This window comes from Patagioenas fasciata, chromosome 3 (genome assembly GCF_037038585.1).
Source record: "Patagioenas fasciata isolate bPatFas1 chromosome 3, bPatFas1.hap1, whole genome shotgun sequence".
Lineage (NCBI taxonomy): Eukaryota > Metazoa > Chordata > Aves > Columbiformes > Columbidae > Patagioenas > Patagioenas fasciata.
In genome coordinates, this window is record NC_092522.1 from 93,707,171 (window position 1) to 93,726,847 (window position 19,677).

At 39.3% G+C, this 19,677-nt stretch overlaps 1 protein-coding gene across 2 annotated transcripts in view; it reads right to left on the reverse strand.

Annotated features, from left to right (window-relative positions):
• Positions 1 to 19,677, reverse strand: part of KCNQ5 (potassium voltage-gated channel subfamily Q member 5) — a 286,898-nt gene that overhangs the window by 31,795 nt on the left and 235,426 nt on the right. For both annotated transcript variants that reach the window (XM_065834714.2, XM_071806871.1), the window contains exons 4-9: positions 18,802 to 18,977; positions 18,251 to 18,376; positions 10,388 to 10,498; positions 8,412 to 8,507; positions 5,001 to 5,095; positions 3,337 to 3,363 (exon numbers count right to left, since the gene is read on the reverse strand). In XM_065834714.2, coding sequence (XP_065690786.2) covers positions 3,337 to 3,363; positions 5,001 to 5,095; positions 8,412 to 8,507; positions 10,388 to 10,498; positions 18,251 to 18,376; positions 18,802 to 18,977 — 631 coding nt within the window. The remainder of the gene's footprint in view (positions 1 to 3,336; positions 3,364 to 5,000; positions 5,096 to 8,411; positions 8,508 to 10,387; positions 10,499 to 18,250; positions 18,377 to 18,801; positions 18,978 to 19,677) is intronic.

Genomic DNA, 19,677 nt, shown 5'->3' on the forward strand with positions numbered 1-19,677 from the left:
GAGTAATAACAAGAATTTCAGGGACATAATGTCAAACAGAAAAAAAAAAATGAAGTTCACGGGTTTTGTGTACTTTTTCCTTTCCAAAACAAGTTTCCAGATGAAGAGAAACTATTTTTATCTCCATATTCTATCATCAGTATGTACTTCTATTGATTTTTAAATTGTTTTCAAACAGTAAGAGAAAAATGTAAGAAGCTTTAGTTATAAATCAAGGGTTCCCTCCTGCAAGATCCATCCATCTAGGAATTACCATTTTTGGTAAGAGACACAATTTCCACAGAATTCAGCTGAAGCAGATGGTTGATTTCACATGCATTCCTCTACCTTCCAGTACAGGACACAAGCACAGCTTCCACGGGCTGTGTCCAAGGGGATTCTTCTCAACAACAATCACACATTTTTACTGTTGATATAGCTTAATGTAATGAATAGCTTAATATTCCCCACTAATGATCAGATGGAGAACTCTACTGCTGTGGTTATATATATATAAATCCTCTTGGACTTTGGGAAATGTCTTTACCCAAATATTCAACCCCCGTTTTGAGACCTCTGCAGGGCAATGCATTCCAAAAGTTCAAGTCTCAGGCGGAGAAAGGGAACCGTGTTTTGGCAAATTGCGCGTGCTGCACACCGCAATTTGTCTGACCAGATGAGAGTCAAACAACTGGTATTATTGCCATTGTCTTAATGTTATTGCAGGCAACAAGCAGTGAGGAGAACCACAAGCACTTAAAAAAAAAATCAAGAAACCTCCTTTGGAGAAGTAAAGAACTTGAAAGCATTAAGGAGGGGAAGTAAATGAATCATGCACCTGATGTTAGTTGGCATTCTCAAACATCATGTGAATAGGCAGGATGCTGAATACCTATGTTTCCGAGGAGTGTACATCCTGAAGAGCTTCTGTTTATTACTACAAAGCTTACTAGGAGTGAGGGGAGATAGAGGACCATGTTACTAAGCATTCCACTGCTAGGTAAGGGGTTAGGCTTTCCACCTCAAGTTAGATTCTGCATCACTGGCAATTCTTTTTCATAATAGTGCATGCAGAGAGTTTACATTAAATTTATTTATTTTTAGAAACAGATATGATATAGGAGGTGGAGAGAATTCCAGACTACAATTTACTTGTTTCCCTCAGAACAGGGATGAGTTTTTTCCCCCAAGCTCCTTTACTGGCAAAACTCCCTCTTACTGTACCAGAGAGAGTTGTCTGAATAGGGAATTCGTATTCAGGCTCACTAGTTACAACACTAGATGGGTGACATCCACTCTTTGCAGACACCCAATGCATGTCATACACACAGCTTAAGACTGCTTATACTCTCAGGATGTTGTAAGACTTATCAGTCTTGACCTAGTTTCCTGCACAGGAAGAATTTCAGCCACATTACGTAATTGAGCTGAAATAAATACTATTTGTGTACAGCCTCATAAGCACAGCTCTCTCAACTCAAATGCACAGCAACTTTTAGTTACCTAATGAAAGACTGTAGGTCTATACATAACAGAAGACAAATTCATTTCTGTAAATACAAAAGTCATTTTGGTAGGAAAAAGTAATTAACTTTTACCTGAAGTAATAACAATTTTTCACCACTGTTACTAGAATGGACTAAAGAGCATATTCAGAAAGCAATCCAACGCACTACTTGTGCAAACACATTTTCATTGGAAGAGTGAAACAAGAAGCAGCTTACTTAGTTCACATAGCATCCCATGCAAGTCACTCAGCATTGCAGTAAGAAAGAAGTTAAATAGTCGAGGACAGTTATCTTGAAGTACATCACAGCAATTTGCATTTACATTTTTACCACAAAAGACCACATACAACACATGTATTTTAAGTGACACAAACATACAGCAGTAGATCAGCATAAGAATGATAAACAGCCACTGACAAAACACACCTTTTTAAAAAGGCACTGAGTGGTCTGTAGGGTTTTTACTGTAGACCTGGATCTCAGGAGTTGACTAGTTCATTTTTATACCTACATTAATTTTCAGCAGTGCACATATTAATTAAGAGTTTCAGAAGGGACAAGCATCTTCCATTCAGTGAAAATAAAGTGAAAAAATCTGGCTATATCATTGACTACTTTAAAAACCACAACAGTTATCACTTACATAGAGTATGTAATATAATTTTGACAGCTGGTTTTTTTTTTTTTTGCATCTAGCTTCTACTTATTGTAAGTAAATTTGTCTCTAAGCGCGTGCAGGTACAACTGGGAAAATCCCCTCTCCCCTGCACAAATCACATTTTTGGAGTATGTACTCATTTGCTGCCAATCTTCTGCTGGGAGGTAAACTCTACCATTCTTTGATTGTGCTGATACCACAGTGCCAGCTGCCAAATGCCTGCTGACTCCCATCCCTAATGAGTTCCAGAGGTGGTGTAATTTCTCCTGTAGCCACCAAGTCCTTTTCCATCTCTAAGGATTTGAGCTGTAAGTGCAGCAAAGAGCAGCATTTCTCTTACTGCCTTAGGACGTGCATCTCCAGGGCTTAATTTAGCCAGCAAGGATAGTCCCACCAAGGCCTGCCTCTGCGTGTTGTAAGCACCTGGTCCTCAGCCGCCATCCAGGCTGGGTGAAAACACCACCTGCCCTCCCAGACAGTGGTGATGGGGCTTATTTAAGGAGAGATGCCAGGCTGCCTTCTCCACCTGAACAGGAACATGCAAGAGAGCATACTGTGACCCGGGAGGAGCTGAGCCACTGCGGTGGTGCTTTTCCCCCACCTGCTATGTCTCAAAATGCTCCTTAGGAGGGAAAGGCAGGAAAAAGTTAGGAAATGTGGAGAGACAGCACTGAGGAAGCATTAAGGGTGCTTCTGCAGGGCAACACGCACCTTTGCTGAGGTGACATCCAACCAGCCCTGTTGGGAGGTCCTCCCCCGTGACAAAGGGCTGGTGGGCTTGTTCATAAAGCCAAATTCAACTATATGCCCGTAACTTCCACTGCAATTCCTGGAAACCGTGAGCATCCATTTTATACCAGAAACTGAGGGCCACATCCTTACCCAGGAGCTGAGTCTGGGGAGGCTGCTCCATTGCTACTCTGCCACTGTTCAAACTGAGCTCCCCCTCATAGTTAAAATATGTGTCTAGAAAAGCAAAAAAACTGCCTAGATTTTTCATACAAAAACTGGGACAAAGAAGCCAATTTCAGCAGCATTAGTCTATTGATGAGAGTTTCAACAAAGGCAACTTGTGTTTATTATCAGTTAACAGTTACAGTTCATTGAACCTACGGCACAGAACCTGAAGCATCTAAAAGCCTTTAAGAAGCAGCGATTTCACAGATAAAAGAAATAAAAGAAATTACAAACCTGCTAGAAGCTTCCCCTTGTTCTTTTCTTCAGGTCAGGGAGTGGGAGGGAAAAAACATACTTGTTATGCAGATAGTAATCACTTCACTTAGTTACACATGATGTTAGATATATGATGAACATAAATGGGTATGATCATTAGTGTACAACACACGTTACATTGCAACCACAAAAACATTCAAGCAAGACTCGTAACTACAATGCTTCTGATAAAGAAACTATTCAGTTGTTTTAACACATGCAGAACATGCTTAGTACATACCACTGCAGACTGAGTTGGCAAAGCACTTAGGCAAAATGCATTGCTGACACATATACAACAGAAAGCTGTAGGCTCTTATTAGATAAAGTTATTTCTAGTAAATAAAAAGGTTTAATTTTAAGATAGCACAGCAATACACTTATTTAAAATAGCAAGTAGATGCACTTTTGAGGTATATATTTTAGAATATTGTTGGTGGGATACAGCTTCCTTATTTATGTAATTTTATATCCATCCATTTATACCAATGTTGCCTTTAACCTGCTGGTATACGTCAAAAATCAATATTCCATGTAACTTTTAATCTAAAAGCTCCTTTGAGTTTGGAGCATTTTGGAATTACAGTTATGGTAATGGATTACTTATGGCTCTGTTCTTGTCAACTCTTTGAAATTCAAAGATCAGCTTTGGGTACACAGCCAAACCTCTTTTTGGCTGAGCTTGCTGGCACAGGATTACCTTTTTACTGTCATGTGGATGTTCATCACCCAGCTTTGAGAGAAACCACTAATTCTCTTGCACTGTCTGCAATAACAACAGTTAGGATGCTTATCAGAGCTTTCCCATAAGGCTCGTAGCCCTCTCCTTTTTCATCTTTATCAAGTATCTCTTACTTCCTGATCTGTGCCCCATATTGAATCAGTCAATTTACTACCTTCTCGTAAACCTTTTACTGAATTATTGAATAGTCTTCGGCTGACAGTGCTCTGTGAGTTCTCATCCAAACTAGGACATCAAATATTTCCTGTTACCCAAACTGTGACATGAGGTCTTTTGAGTCATCTTCCACTGACTCTGTGTATAACCAAGGATATAATTTACCCTGAGGAAATACTGAATATACCAGAAGTTATGACAAAAAGGAGCGAATTCCCCCAGTGCATTCACCTGCAGAATACCACAAGGCTCTCTCCTCACAAAGGCAGATCTGTAGTGATAGCCTTACATAGAGGCACAGGCATAAAAATACTATTAAATCAAGGAACAAGCTCTGCATTAAACTTTTGGGTGCATTCCTGTGTGATCTGCTCTAGGTGGACCTGCTTTAGCAGGTGGGTCAGACTAGGATGATCTCCAGAGGTCCCTTCCAACCCCAACCATTCTGTGATTCTGTGTTTAATATCTTCTCCTTAAAGAGAACTTGAAATTGGGTGAAACATTAACCTTGATATATGAGTGGGGCTTTAGGAAAATGTTTCTAATGCCTGTGCTCAGATAAATAGCAATGATTTGTATTTGTCTCACTGTTCTAGGCTCTTAGATATTATAAATATGATTTGTTAGTAGAAATTTTTAATGAGAGGACTTAGGAAGACAAAACAAGATGAAACAGACAAATAGTAATTCTCTTTAAGCTTGAACAGACATCAAGAACAGCACCAGCTGCCATATTTGTACCTACTTTGTAGGGCTGCAGGTATGCAAGGCCTTCAAATGAGGCTTCCAGGTAGCAATGGAAACCGATTTCTCATCAGCCGCATAACTACGCCATACACACTACGTGCAGGATATATGGTAAAAAAAAGAAAAAAAACAAGGCAAGAGGGAGCAGGGGATGAAACAAAAAATTGAAAAGCATATTAGTAACCAATACAAGTCGTGACTTTCTTTTATCATTCTTAGCACTGATACATGCCTGAGGGGAGGAAGAATACTTTCATAATATCGCCAGGTGGCTGTCAGGTTTGTTCGGCTGGTGTCGGTAGAATAAAACCGCCAAGAAGCCTGGTATGGGGAAACAATAGAAAAGCACAAAGGAACCAAGAACATGAAGTGACAATGCCACTGCACTGATTACGGAGAGAGAGGATTTTGCTCAGATTGGGATGTGCTTTATTAGGTTGATTAAGGAAATACCAGTAAAAACCTACCAAAACTTTTGTGAATCACAATATGCTTTACATGGTAAAGTAAGAGTTACTGGCTCCATGGAAGCACCAGGAGATATTCAACACATACAGGTGCTCAAAAAAGCATCGCAGTGATTTATTTGTGACAAGTCCATATGGGACACACACACAAACTTGCAGTCTGAGGTAAAGAAAGTGTCATAATACATTTTGTAAATGATAATGAAAACCAGACAAAAAGCATTTAGAAGAAAAGTGAAGTGTTCTCTGTGGTTTGAAACACTGCTAAATGTTTAAAAACACAAAATTAATCATTTCAAAGGTGAGTGACCAAAGCGTAGCTTTGAAAATGTATTCACCCTTTAGATTTATAACTGCATGCAGACTGTAAGACAGATCTTCAGGTCTACAAACTGGAACAGCTTCCCTGATGTCAGCATAACTAAATTAATTTGTACTAGCTGAGTATGTGTGCTTTCTGTGTATTGTCAACCATTAAATGTCATCCAGGTATTCTTGTATGCAATCTAATATCTGTGTTTTCATACTGCGTATCTCCCAGAAACACATCTACAGATGGAGAACCTGTCACTTACTTTGTAAATCATTCCACTGGTTGATGATTGTCATTGTCAAAGATTTCTGCATTATTTTAATTTGAAACTCTTTGGTTTTGGGTTGTAGCCAGAGACACTTGTTACATTTCTGTCTCCTACACTGAATAGTCCTGTAGGTTTCAGGACTTCCTCTTTGTACTCTTACGTTCAAACAATATTCACACTGGATATTTGTCACAAGCTAAATATATTGAGAAAAGTATGTTCCTATGAAACATTCCAGTTTTCTATAGTGATAAAGACAGATAATATAAGTTAGGTAAAGGCTCTAGCAGACGGCATACCTATGGCAACAGAGGAGTTAGCACAGACTAATTCTACAGAGTAACTGATTATGAAATAGGCATTATGCTGGTGAGCTAGAGCACACTGATTTCCACGGTAGTTCATTATCAACATCTACAATAGACAATTTAAAAAAGCGCAGGAAGTGTTACAGTAGACAATGATATGAAGTTCTGACACATCCTGCATTTATAAATTTGAAATTTTCTCCAGTACTGGACTAAGTTTTTCCAATGTTTTCTTTGCTTTCTCCAATTTTCCAGTCTCATTTACAAAGTGTAGATGCCGAGTTAATATGCAGCATGTTAGTACCAGCATCACCATATACAGTGATAATATCTACCTTCTCCTGCTTGTTACCTTTCTGGTTCTTTATCTAAGGACTGTAATAAACCAGCTGGAGTAACATAATGGGAACTTGTATGAAGCTCTTCACTCTTCTTCCTCACTCTTTCTCCTCTGTGTTTCTCATCCTTGGTCAAATCCTTTCCAGAGTCACTAATATTAGGATAGAGTCCCCTTGTAATAGTCTGAGTTCATTATTTCTTGATCAAGTTTTGTATTTGGTAAATTAAGCCGTTTGGAGAACCCAGATTATCCTCAGGTTCATTCCCATGTGCCTGCCCTCATCTTTACCATTCTGCCAGGCCTTGTGCTGTTGACAATTATCTCCATCAGCAACTTTATTTAATTTCCAGACCACTGAAAATGCTGGACATGAAAATGAACATGTAAATGCTGAACAACTTTCATCGCTGGGATCCCACCACAAATGTCTTCCTTCCATGGTGTTTTTGCCCATTGAGAGTCACTTTGTGAAATCAGTCAGCTTAGCTACTCTTAATCTATTTAGCATGCTGTCTTACTAATATTTTGTTTGGACTGTCATTCAGTAATAAGAAGAACTACATCCAAAACCTAAATCTAATGTGTGTTTCCTCTGGTAGCCAAACTTGGAAGAAGTAGATTAGGATATATGTGTTAGAAAATATCCCAGACATTCTACAGTACAATATATCCAAAAGGAGTGGATATAATTATTTATTTAATTATTTTATTAATTGGTTATTTAATTATTATTATTTATTTAATTATTCTAATAAATATTACATCTCAAATATTTAGTATTTAATAATCATTTAACAGTAATAGTGGAAAACATTTATTAACTTTCAGAATGCTTCAAAGACAGCCTGGCATCTATCCTGAACTTATAATGGAACTCTAGTATATTCATGCTCAGCTTCTTTATTTGGATGTATTATTTCAGAATTAAAAAAACAGCGTAACTAGCACCCATGAAACACTTGGTATCCCAAAAAAATAAACTAGAATTCCAGAAGGTTATTTTCCCCCTTCTTTTTTTTTTTTTTCAGTGAATCAAGTATAGTAAAGCTTGGTGCAAAATCATTCTTTAGAGGATTTTCTGATTTTTAACTAGGGCTGCAAGTTAAGGAAAAAAACCATGCAAAACAGCTGTTTAACCAATATCATGCCACTTTTGCTTTAAAAAAAAATCTTTCTAAATTGTTGATCTGCCCCATCATGTCAATATTAAAGCTGAAACCACCTCAGTGAAACCACCTCAGACAATTTCAGACATTCTGGAATTGCTAGTGCCTACATTTCCAAGTTTTGAATTGACTAATAGTGAAAGCAATTCTCTGGGCAGGACACTTTTCATTTTCACCAAGTACATGACTCACTGGAGCACCCTAAACCCTGACAGTAGATGAAAAGTAGTTTAATATAGGCCAGAGTGCTGTGCTGTCAGCTGGGTTGTCTAGGGATCAATTCTATTTTGGCACGTAATTCACTAACTGCAGGCATGCAATTGACATCCTTGACTTGGTTTCTTCATCATGGATAGAACAACCCAAAAACTAAGCATAGAATTGCTATATACACAATTATGGCAGCACACAGCAATCGCTGAACAAACTTACTTCATTAAAACAACAAATCCGTTAAATGTTATTTCCACAAAACTCTCCAAACTGAAAAAATAAAACTTGTGCTTTGAACCACCTACTGTTACCTTTTCACCGATTTCATATTTACCTGAATTAGACTGGCAGCTGGATTCCTTCTTTTCTCAAAGTGCTTCTGACGATGCTGTTCCTGCACTTTTAACGCAAATCCTGAGCCAAGGATGCCCTACAAGACAATACGCCATTTATCATTATGTAGGCAGTTTTTTCAACAAATATACACAATCACGTACAAAGGTTTTGTGAAGGTGTCACACCACATGATTGCTTCAGGTAACACATTTATGACAGTATAAGGCTCAACAACAGTGCCCGTTCGTGGCGAAGCAGAAGACTCATACTGAAGAGACAACATCTGTGGTGCTACCAATGACCACACATCCCAACCATTGCTTGGGTTTGTGCTACACTATGTTCCTGCAACTCTAAGGGCCACGGATATGTGTCTATGTGTAAAATATCAGGCAGGAACATTCAGAGGAATTCAAGCCTCGAATGATGAAATGGCCAGCTGCCAGATATGCCAATTCTATATGAACTTCAAAGCCCATATCTGCAGTGCTTATCAAAACTTTTGAATTTGAAAAGATAGAATATGCCTTGCTTGACAGATTAAGACCATTTCTTCTCATTTTCCCATCTAAATAATGTTCATGCTATAGGCGGTGATAAAAGTTGACAATGAAATGTCTACCTTCAAATGAGTAAGACAATTTAGACCTCTGCTGAACTGAGACCCCAAAGACTGAGAATGTTTCCCTCCCTGGCTTGCAAAGAGTGTAATGTTTCTGCTGGATGTGTCTGCATTATAAGGAAGAATATTTCCACTTGATTCTTAATATTATAAATGCACAAGATTCACACATATATTTTGCTTTACAGAGAGATTCAACACAGAAGTGTTTGTGATGAAAATGAGTGTCTGTATATAGATACGACATGGAGAACAAAAGTTCTGGCATCTCTAATATGTAAGGTTATTAATCTTTACATGTTCATTGTAGTCCTGCTAACGCTAACCTTCTTGTTAGTGGTGACTATGTAACAAAGAGAATTAATTACAGTAGCTGCCATTAAATGCCAAGTATTCACAAATAGGTAATGTATTACAATTATAAATATAATTAGAATGCATTATAATATGCCAGAGATACTGAAATACTCTCTGTACTTAGAATAAGAAATAAATGCAGTACACTAGATGATTCAAGGCTGTTGGCAAATTCTGACTTTTAGTCTTGGTTTGGCTGTGTGGCTGAAAACAAATGTATTGTCATAACATACGTATTTTATAGTGATCTATAGATAATGCATCCTAGCATTAAAATATTGATTTTCTGTATACGTTATTCAGGATGCAATACAACAATATACAAATGTCACTTCTGATCTCATGCTTATTCAGTGCTAATTTAAAAAAGAAAGGAAGTTAACTCACAAAAATGAAGTGTTACTTCTGAAACTACACTATACTTCAATCATTCGATGACTCCCATTTCCATTAAAATCTCTCAAACATTGAAAAAAGCAACATAATAAATTTTATGTTTATTTAGAATCATTCACAGAAAATTATTGTTGCATTTTTACATTCAATGACATTAGCTTTTGGTTGATTTAATGCCTTCTATTACTCTCTGTTGGTGGCCTGAATATGGCCATACAAGACAACCTATGAGAAATATCTAACTTTTTTTCAGTAGAAACTAATTCAGAAAATCCTATCAGCTGAAAGAAAAGCAGTAATATATGAACCACAATTAATAACAAAAAAAAGGATTTTTCAACAACAGTATGCTACCAAATTCAGGATTATATCCAAGTTTTGTTATTGCCAAAGGAACTCCCCAAAACTCAAGCAATGACAGCAACACCAAACCTTTCATTTGGATTTTGGGTAGCAGTTCACCAGTGTTGTCACAGAGCAAAAAGCCTTAAACAGTTGTTGTTCATGCAGAGAGGTTCCTTCAGCTGTTGGTACCATAACAGCGGTAGAAGCTACAGAAGTTTCTATTACCGTTTTACAAATTTCATAAGCATACTCACAGCAGGTAGTGCAAAGAAAGAAATGCCAAGTAGAGCAAATCCTGCAGAAAGCAACCTTCCAAGCCAAGTTAGAGGAGTTTTGTCTCCGTAGCCAATGGTTGTCAATGTGATCTAAAAAGAAATGAATGAACAATGTGGTTTACTAGAAGTCACTGAGAGATTACTTGCAGATTATTTGCATGGCATAAAGCAGCACTTCCACTAAATAATCCAAGATACATGAAATATATATAGTTGTTTCTAAAAGGAAAACATACATAAATAAATTAATATGAATACATTTTTCTGTGACAACTTAATACTGTTGATGACAGAATGAAACTGAGATAAATAACAAATGTGAGAAAAATACCTAAATAAGCAATAGATAAGTTTTAAAAATAGTAAACCAGAAGGTCTGATATCTTAAAGTTGAGGCACATGACAGGACATTCTGTGAGTCAGGCAGAAAAAGGTGTTCTTTTCCAGGGATGTAAAAGTGTTTCACCTACTTTCAGCTGGGAGATATAACTGTATCTATTTGCATAACTGCACAAATATAAATTACACAGATTATTCTGGAAAAATATAGTAGGACTAAAAGGAAGTTGAAGTTCACAAATAAGCTAAATTCAAAGGAACAGCAAGAAGCAGCTGCATTTTCTACAAGCCCATCAGTACCATTTGAAGTGGATCATCTTCTGAAACACAAAAAACACTAACCAAAGCTGGAAGGAACTTTAAGAGGTTTTTTGTCCTTTCCCCTTCTTTATGACAGGCCCAGATATACCTACATCACTCCTGACATGAAGCTTCATAGACTCCTACACAGCAGCAGATGCAGAGGCACCTCAACCTGGTGGACAATGTTAGCTCAGAGCTACATGGGGAGAGGCGAAGGAGGAAGAGGAGGGCATCTGTAATCCCTTCATGAGTGCAACCAGCAGCTCAGCACACAGATGTTTCCTAAGCCGTGCTGGGAAAGCCAGCACCCCTGCTGTGAAGCACCACTGCAGAGGATTTGGTACACATGAAAGGGTTCTCCCCATGCCACTCATTGGACGCAGGCCATGTTGAAATGCAGCACATATGCAAATGCCACTGAGATAATGATGTGTGTGGTTGTTAGTTTACAGAGCATGTCTCCAAGGCAAAAGGTTATTTTCTCATGTCTGTGTGTGGCTGAGGTCCTTCCTCAACCCCCGGAAATGTCCTTTAGGCTGCTCCTGGCTGGGGAAGCGTGCCAGTCCCAGACTTGGGGACTGGACTAGCAGGAGAAAGCCATGTCTCCATGCTTCCCTCTTGGGGAGTTTGGACCCATCCTGCTGCCTGGTGTGGGCAGCAGGAGGAGGTGCAGGCAGGGTGGAGGATTTCTGGAAGCTGGGTGGGAGGCTGCGGGACGCGTGCTCAGGCAAAGGCACACGATGTTAAAGGACAAAGATAGACAACAGCAGGCTGAAAGCCAAGGACTCCAGGGCCTGTTGTTAGTGGAGAACATGTGCAGGGAGAATGATTTTACATCGTGTACCAAATGTGGGCAAGTTCAGGCTTAGCAAATATTCTGGCAGGAACGAGTTCTTCAGGAAAATGCCTTCTAGAGACATTATTTTGCTTCCAGATTCCTCAAAGTTCATTCCTAGGCAAGACGGCCAAAGCAATTCTATTTAATGCTGGGGTCACCACAGGACAAAAGAAGGAAAGTCTTTTGGAAGTAATTAGATTTCAACTATTTAGGGCTCTGTAGATAGTAAACAGTGCTTTCAATTGCTCCCATTGTTGGGAACAAGCTGCGGGTGTAATTTACCCTCAGAAAGCCATAGTGACTAAAAGAGAGCGAGCTGAATTAAGGCTGCAGCTGAAATTTCAAGTGGTTATCAAGACTCAGGCTTAGTAACGTGAGCCTGGTCACAGGTGTACCACCTTGCATGCCTGCCAGGTCTCACTCTCCTTCCTTGCTCCTCTTCACTTCCCTGCCCCATTCCCTCTTCCCTCCCAGCTTTTGCTGGACTCTTGGGAGAGCCAATGCAACCGAGGATGGTGGAAAGAATTATCCACATTTCTGCGTGGTTTCTTTCTGCTGTTGTGTTAGTTCACGGAGCCACCTGACGAGCTCCAGAGCCTGCACAAGGCAGCACGTGGCTGAGACTGAGTGATAAGGAGGGTGATGGGAATGCAGATCCCTCTTTTCTGGCAGAGATGAGCTGATGCAACCACACTCTGGGCCTGGCAAAGGGGCTTGGTTAGGTTTTCCTTTGTTTGCTGAAGAGAGTATTCTCAGCTCTTCTCATCAGAGGGCATTCCCAGCTCTTCTCATCAGAGGGCAAGTGCAGAATAGTTGGAGACTATTAAGACCCTGAGAGCAACAAAGGACTTGAACAAATGAATCCCTGAATAAAAGTTCCTCAAAATTTGTTTCCAGGTCAGTCATTGCGAAGCAGTTTGAAGCTCCAGAATGAGCCCAGTTTCTTGGCTTCTCTCCAGCTCCCTATCTCTGCCAGACACTGGAAAGTACAGAGATATCTCCTGCCTGGGCTGACAAGAAGGAAACAGAACTGTCATCTGCATATTAATGATATGGCCACTGAACTGTCTTCCGAAGAAGCCAAAGATAAACTTGAACCTTTGGGATATGACATCTGGGAGCAATCCAAAACCAGGAGCAGTCACACAGACTGTATCTCTGAAATTACTCCAAAGAAAACAACAGGACCATATTAAAGCCTTTCCCCCCATTCTTTTAGGTCCTGAAGACTTGATGGTATCAGTATATGATTAAGAGTATCAGTCACTTCTTGTTCACTTTAAGCTGTTTTATCTCAGGATGGTCTTTACATGGGTGTATGGGTGTCAGCACCGTGCCGTATCGTCTTACTCAACACTGAACAAATGGATTTGATCTTCATTTTATATTCCTCTCATCACACAACTAAGAAAATATTTTTCCAGGCATCTTCAGGGTCAAGTTCAGGAATAAACCTCAGTATCTTTGTTAGTGCTGCAAGCAAATGACTAAACTACTGGCCAGGCCTGGACTGGCATTATTCTGAGGTTAAATTAACTGAGCAGGCTGTGGAAAACTACTGGACATGAGACCATGACAACACGCAAAATTTCCAGATGTCACTGATAGTAATGTAAGAAGCAGACAGAAGTTACAGCAAGCACTGTGAGGGAAGGCTGGATCCTGTGGGTGGTTAAGGGAGAAGTGATCCAAGTTCAAAGGTGACTGGAGGAAACTCTTTGGGACCTTTTGGGGACTGCAGTCTTACAAGGACATCAGCACCTGAGTGACTGCATCAGTGGTATGATACAAGGCCAAGAGTGACTTGGTCACAGAACTACAAAATCTGTAGCAAACCTGTGAAGGTAATTAGGGACAGGTTGTTTATTTGAGAGGAGACTTGGTCAGAGGAAGCGAAGTAGTGAAAAAGAGATCAAGATGCAGTAAAAGAAATAACAAGGTGTGAACATCATGTCTTTCTAGGGATATCTGCTGAGCGGTCCTGTGTCTCATCACCACAGCCTAAACCAGGACAAAAAACCAACCAAACTTTTTAGAGTTTGTTCGTATATGATTCATTTCACCCAACTTGAAAAATAAAATAGTTACGTGTTTAGCATGACCTGGTCACTGCAACATGCACAATGGAAACAGATTCCTCCAGCAGGTAACTCATCCTGTCCTAAAATGTAGGACTCAGGCTTGCTTGAAAACAAATGTTTAGCACCGCCTGAGATGCCGCAGGACATCTGAACAGGGACCACCTGCAGGAGAGGCAGCAGACCCTCCAACAGATTTCCCATGGCACTGTATGCCTATGTTCAAGCAACTGGATCACACTCTATATGGCTAAATGGCTTATCTGAGTCCTGTCTTTTTTATCAGATGCAGAACACTCCATCTTGGTTGCTTCTATAAATGAGGTGTCTTGACAGACCAGTCAAGGCAGGCAGTGTCACCTGGCTAGACTGAAAACTCAGAAAGATGAGAAAACTTCTGTTATATCTCATTGCTGGAGCTAATAAATATGCTAATAGTAAGTGAGGTAATGTAATAATGAATGTGATTATATAATCTAGGTGCCTTCTATTAGATGAGATAGGATCCAGGAGGCCTCTCTCTAACCTAACATTTCTTTTTGATGTCATTTTATGTTCTGCTAGCAGCACTTACCTTTTGAATCTTTACCTGACACCAATTAACTTAAAAAACTGTAGTTTGCTCATGCTATCCTTACATTAAATGGGAAAAATGTCATCATTTGAGCTAGTAATTGTGACAATATTATCCATCCTAAGATGTTTTGTTCCCCTATAGGTCACTGTGGAGTGCCAGAGCCATTCTGTATCTAACTGTAACAACTGGATACTTCTAGAAAATAATGACTTATTAAGAGAAACTCTGCCAAATGTGTAAGACAGACAGGAATCTTAATTGCATTACATTTGCAGGTAAAACTACTTAACATAGAAACTAAATACCACTTTAACCATACACCGTTCTAGCTAGCACTAGCAGTTCTCAGAAAACCATGCATGATTTGGTTTTGAAATACTTAAGTTTTTGAATTGACCTTTTGTTCCCATTTCGTTATTTTACTCTGTTAAAGGAATTTACCTTCTCTATCAAAGCAAATTCTGAACCTGAACTTTTCATATAACATACACTCGTGTGCTGCTGTGTTGGGCTGCACTGTGGGGACCCCAACCACAAGAATATTCACAATAGCAAAATTAACATGATGTTTAAACTGCAGGTTGCACAGTACAGTGTGCCATTGCAAATACAGTGAAGTATCTGCAGACAAACTAGCATGCCATATCTTGCCTTCTGTTTCAGCATAAAATGATGGGCTTCAAAAACAGTGTCAGTGAAATGACCATAGCAGAGTATGGCCTTCAAATAATCTCAATCAATCAATGGGTTAATTACTTCATGCTGGGTCTGGTCCTGTAAGGGGTGGGGGGGTGTAAGTGCCTCTATAAGCTTGAAATTTAAGATAACTATTTGTGCCTGACTTCAATGCAGTCTTTTCTTTCTTGTACCTCTTCCGTCACAGAATTCAGTCTGGGATTTGGTAGATACTCTGTGGTTTAAATTCGAACAACTTTTGCAAATGAACAAATCAATGAGACTAAGCATTGATTTCCCCTAGAATGCCACACAATCTGACCTTTTCAAAATCTGTATGTGGGTTACTCTGGCAGTAAAAACAACCATGACTAAGAAGCACGTTATGCATTTCCCACATACTGCTTTACATATTATACAAAAAATACTATTATTAAAATGGCAAAGATAACAGGTAAGAGGGAACACTGATTTTCAGTAACTTTGTGCACTTAAGCACATAAAAAATTTAAATGTATTCATATCACACACTGGGGAAAGAAGATATAGAAATACACAGTATAGATTGTTTTCAGGTTTTTTAGTATAATTTGTTATTTTTCCTGCTGATGTCAAGAAAAGATTTCTATTTTCTCAGTTGCACCACTTATCTGACCTATGAGTCACACATTTTCACTTCATAGTGTACAAAATAATGTAAGTACTGCTTTATACAATTATTATTTCTTAGCAGGGTTTTTCCTTAAAAAATAGCAGTCAGCAGGTAGTGGAGAAGCAAATTTTAAAACAAAGATCTTGTTCCTGCTGCTAGAGCTGCCCAGGGAGAAGGATCTGGATCTGACGTGAGCTTCAGTCGGACAGCGGAGCTGGGTCTGAGTTTGCTGGGACTTTCCTGATCCTCATGCTACATGTCCCCTCACTATTGCCTGCTGGCAGGTGGGTACAATTCTCTGCTTAGTCCAGGCTTCCTGCTTATGCAGTGCTCAGTCAAACACAGCATTTCAGAGAGGTGGAGGGTGCTTCCTGGAGAATCGAGCAGCTGAAAATGCACATTCCCAGACCCACGCACTGCCGTATCCCACCTACATGACCTCAGGAGGATGTCTTGCAGGACCACGTCCCCACTTCCACCCCCAAAGGGACAACTGTGTTTACAGACTGCCGGAGTCAGGGTACCCATCAGCGAAGACAACAGCATCCCAAGCCTGATGCTTCACAACTGTGTCAATAAGGGCAGGTCAGAAAGCTTTAAGCCAAACCTGGAACTCAGTTTTTGAAGAGAAGTGAAACTCCTCCTGCATTGGCTGAATTCCATTCTAAGTAACAGACAGATAAACCACAAAATAAATTGCAGTGGTGTGACTGAGGGCAAAAATTTCTCTCATGACTTCAGCCAACGTGACTGTTACATGTGTTTGGATTACAGGATAAAATAATGTATTTTATTAGAGATCTGCATTGATGCTCTAAAGCGACAAGTTTCAGGAAAAATATTTCTGTATATCTTTAAATACACATGTAAGAGCTCCTAGGTCTGGCTTTTCCAAGCTCCCAATTTTGTGCACAGATAATACAGAAATATAGTCTCTAGTGAAGACATGTAACAAATGATTAACCTTTAGATGAACATATTTCAAATACACAAACTAGTCCTACTAATAGTATGTGACCTTGACCTTTGCTGAAAATGAAAACAAAATTTATTAAAAATATTTTTCAATGGTTCAAATCATTTTGGAAAAGGTTTTTGCACAGTCCATCTGCGTATTGTCTTTGCCTGCAGATACTACTGAGTTCAAATGAAGTCTTGTTAGCAGAAGGTCTGAGGTGAGAAAGCTTCATTTCTGCATCCCTCTGATGAGGAAAGGTGGCAGAGGCTGGTTCAGGTCTCGCACTTATTCCAGGAAAACTAATGAGTGTTGTAGGTTATGTCAGCATTAATGATCTCACAGGCATCATTTCACTACCATTTCACTTTCACAGCTCATGGTGTTTTTTTCTACAGGATCAGAAAGAAAGAAAAAAAAAAAAAAAGGCAGTTTTATACTGCCTGGCCATAGCTCTGCCATAGGCTTTGTTGGGGCAGATTTCCTAAGTCCCACACAGTGCAGAAGTCTAGCTCACTACAGGGTGTCTTTAAGCAAAAAGCCTACACATTATGCCACTAAAAGAAAAAAAAAAAAGGCAAAATTTCAGACCCAGTTTTTCATTTTTCATTTAAAGCCTAGTTTATTTAAACATGTAAGCATTCATATGGACATTTTCAAGATTCAGTGGGACAATGTGCTGGGCCATCTTGTCCAGACCATGCTTCTGCCAAAAAAGGTTGGACCAGATGATCCTTGAGGTCCTTTCCAACCTGGTATTCTATGATTCTATGATACAAGCCTCCTTCTTTCAGAAAAGTAGTCAGGCAGTTACTTAGATCTCATAGATCTCAACACAGTAAAAACAATTGATTGGATAATTAAGCATGAGCTCAACTAAATCGGGGCTTCTACGCCTGTAAAAATAATTGGAGAACACTGGTGAACCAGAATGGGAACATTTACTTTTGCCTTTTTTGCTAAAGGTACAGAGGAAGGAGAAACAACATGATTTCTGAGTATGCTGATGATACTCTTCACTACAACGCTGATGTAACAATTTTTTCCCTTTTTCTTTCTTGACACCTGTTCCTTTTCCTGCACTGCAGCTCTCAGCCCTCTGGTTTGGATCAAAGCAGCTCTTCATGGGACCATATTACAAACTGTATTACTGAAAGGTCAGAGTTAAAAAATAAAATGCTTTCTTCTCTTGAAGGTTCAGTGGTCTGGTCTGAAGGAGAAACACATAAGCAGCTATTCTGCAGGATGAGGTGAAATGAATGATGGATGTGCAAATGAAGAGCTGGAGGAGGGAGCTTCTCAGACCAGTTTTCTGCCAGTGAAAACAATTAACTGAACAGCACACTAGGTTAAAATCCACAGCAGGTGATATTCAGAGCACTCTAGCATATGGGTTAACAGTCCATATTATTTTTCTGTACTTACTGTGCCCCACCAGAGAGCATCTGCATATGTGGAGAATTGGTTATTTGCATCTTTTTCCACCAGATAAACCAGGAAAGATGAAAAGATGAGTACTAAAAATCCTATGTACCAGGCTGTGATTAATTCCTAGATAAAAGAAAGCAGAGATCAATATCCATTCGAAAGATTGAATAGAATGGCATTTCAAGGAAGACACAATGAAAATATCTATATACATTTTTGGCATTTAGGCAGTTAAAAGTCAAATGCTTCTCTGCGGATGCAAATTTTCTCTAAAACTGGACCAAATCTACTCCTATGGCTTGATGCTCCAGCAACTTCAACAATATAATATTGAATTACAACAGCATATCAAGGACAAAGTTTTCAACACATTTTTAGAACTTTTAGCATTTAACTAAGCTATCTATGCTAAAGCCCGTTACAACTGATGTTATTTCAGAAAATTTAAGGTATTCTGCTCTAAAATCCTAAATGTTTACTTTTTGGCCTCCTCTTGAATCGCAGTAAGTGAAGATATGAACAAGAAAAAATAATTTAGAATTACATACCTTGCTATGTGCATAAACTACTGAACCTAATAATTTCCAAGTGCCTCCTCTTCGGTCCATGCGCACCATACGAAGGATCTGTAGGAAACGAAGACTTCTCAGTGCTGATGTTGCAAAAATGTTACCCTGAGTTTTTGCAGAAACAACTGCTATTGAAGCGATGAGAACAATGATGTCTGAAAGAAATACATTACAGAAATCATTAATGTCCAAGTACCAATAAATAACACATACATGTAACATGAGCTGAATGAGGGGACAAAATAGACACCCCTCCCGTAGCTGGGTGGGAATCCAAAGCACTGAGATTCCTGTTCAAGGTAGGGATGTAAGGTCAGGTGTCAAAAACTGCCTCAGAAGCCTCCAGAGTGAAAACTGAGGGTAATAATTTTTAAAACGTATAGATTAGAGGAGCAGTGTTGAAGGAACCTCATGTAGGAGCTTTGAAGCCTCATGTAGCAAACTGTATAAATCAGCAGGTGGACTAGAACTTTTTCCCTTTATATCTTTTCCCATAGAGACTTTTCCTATGAAAAGGTAAAAAAAAAGAATAAAAAAAAGGTAAGAAAAATGATAGCAGCCCCAGTGGTGAGAGTTCAGTAGAACCACAAGCACACATACTAATTTCCTATGAGCACAAACACTGCGTGGTTGCGGCGTGTAGCTTCTCAACACAACTCCCCTGATGTACCATTTCCTGGAAAGGAAGCAATACAGTGCTGGGTACCCAGGGACAATCTTTTAGCCAACAGCTTGGAAAGTCTGTTAAAGCCCAGCAAGTGTTAGGATTTGTTTCTTCAGGTCATGGATTCAAACTGTGAGAGCGTTTCGTTCTGCATGAACTAACCAGCCAACTGCCACTTGAGCCAGAACAGC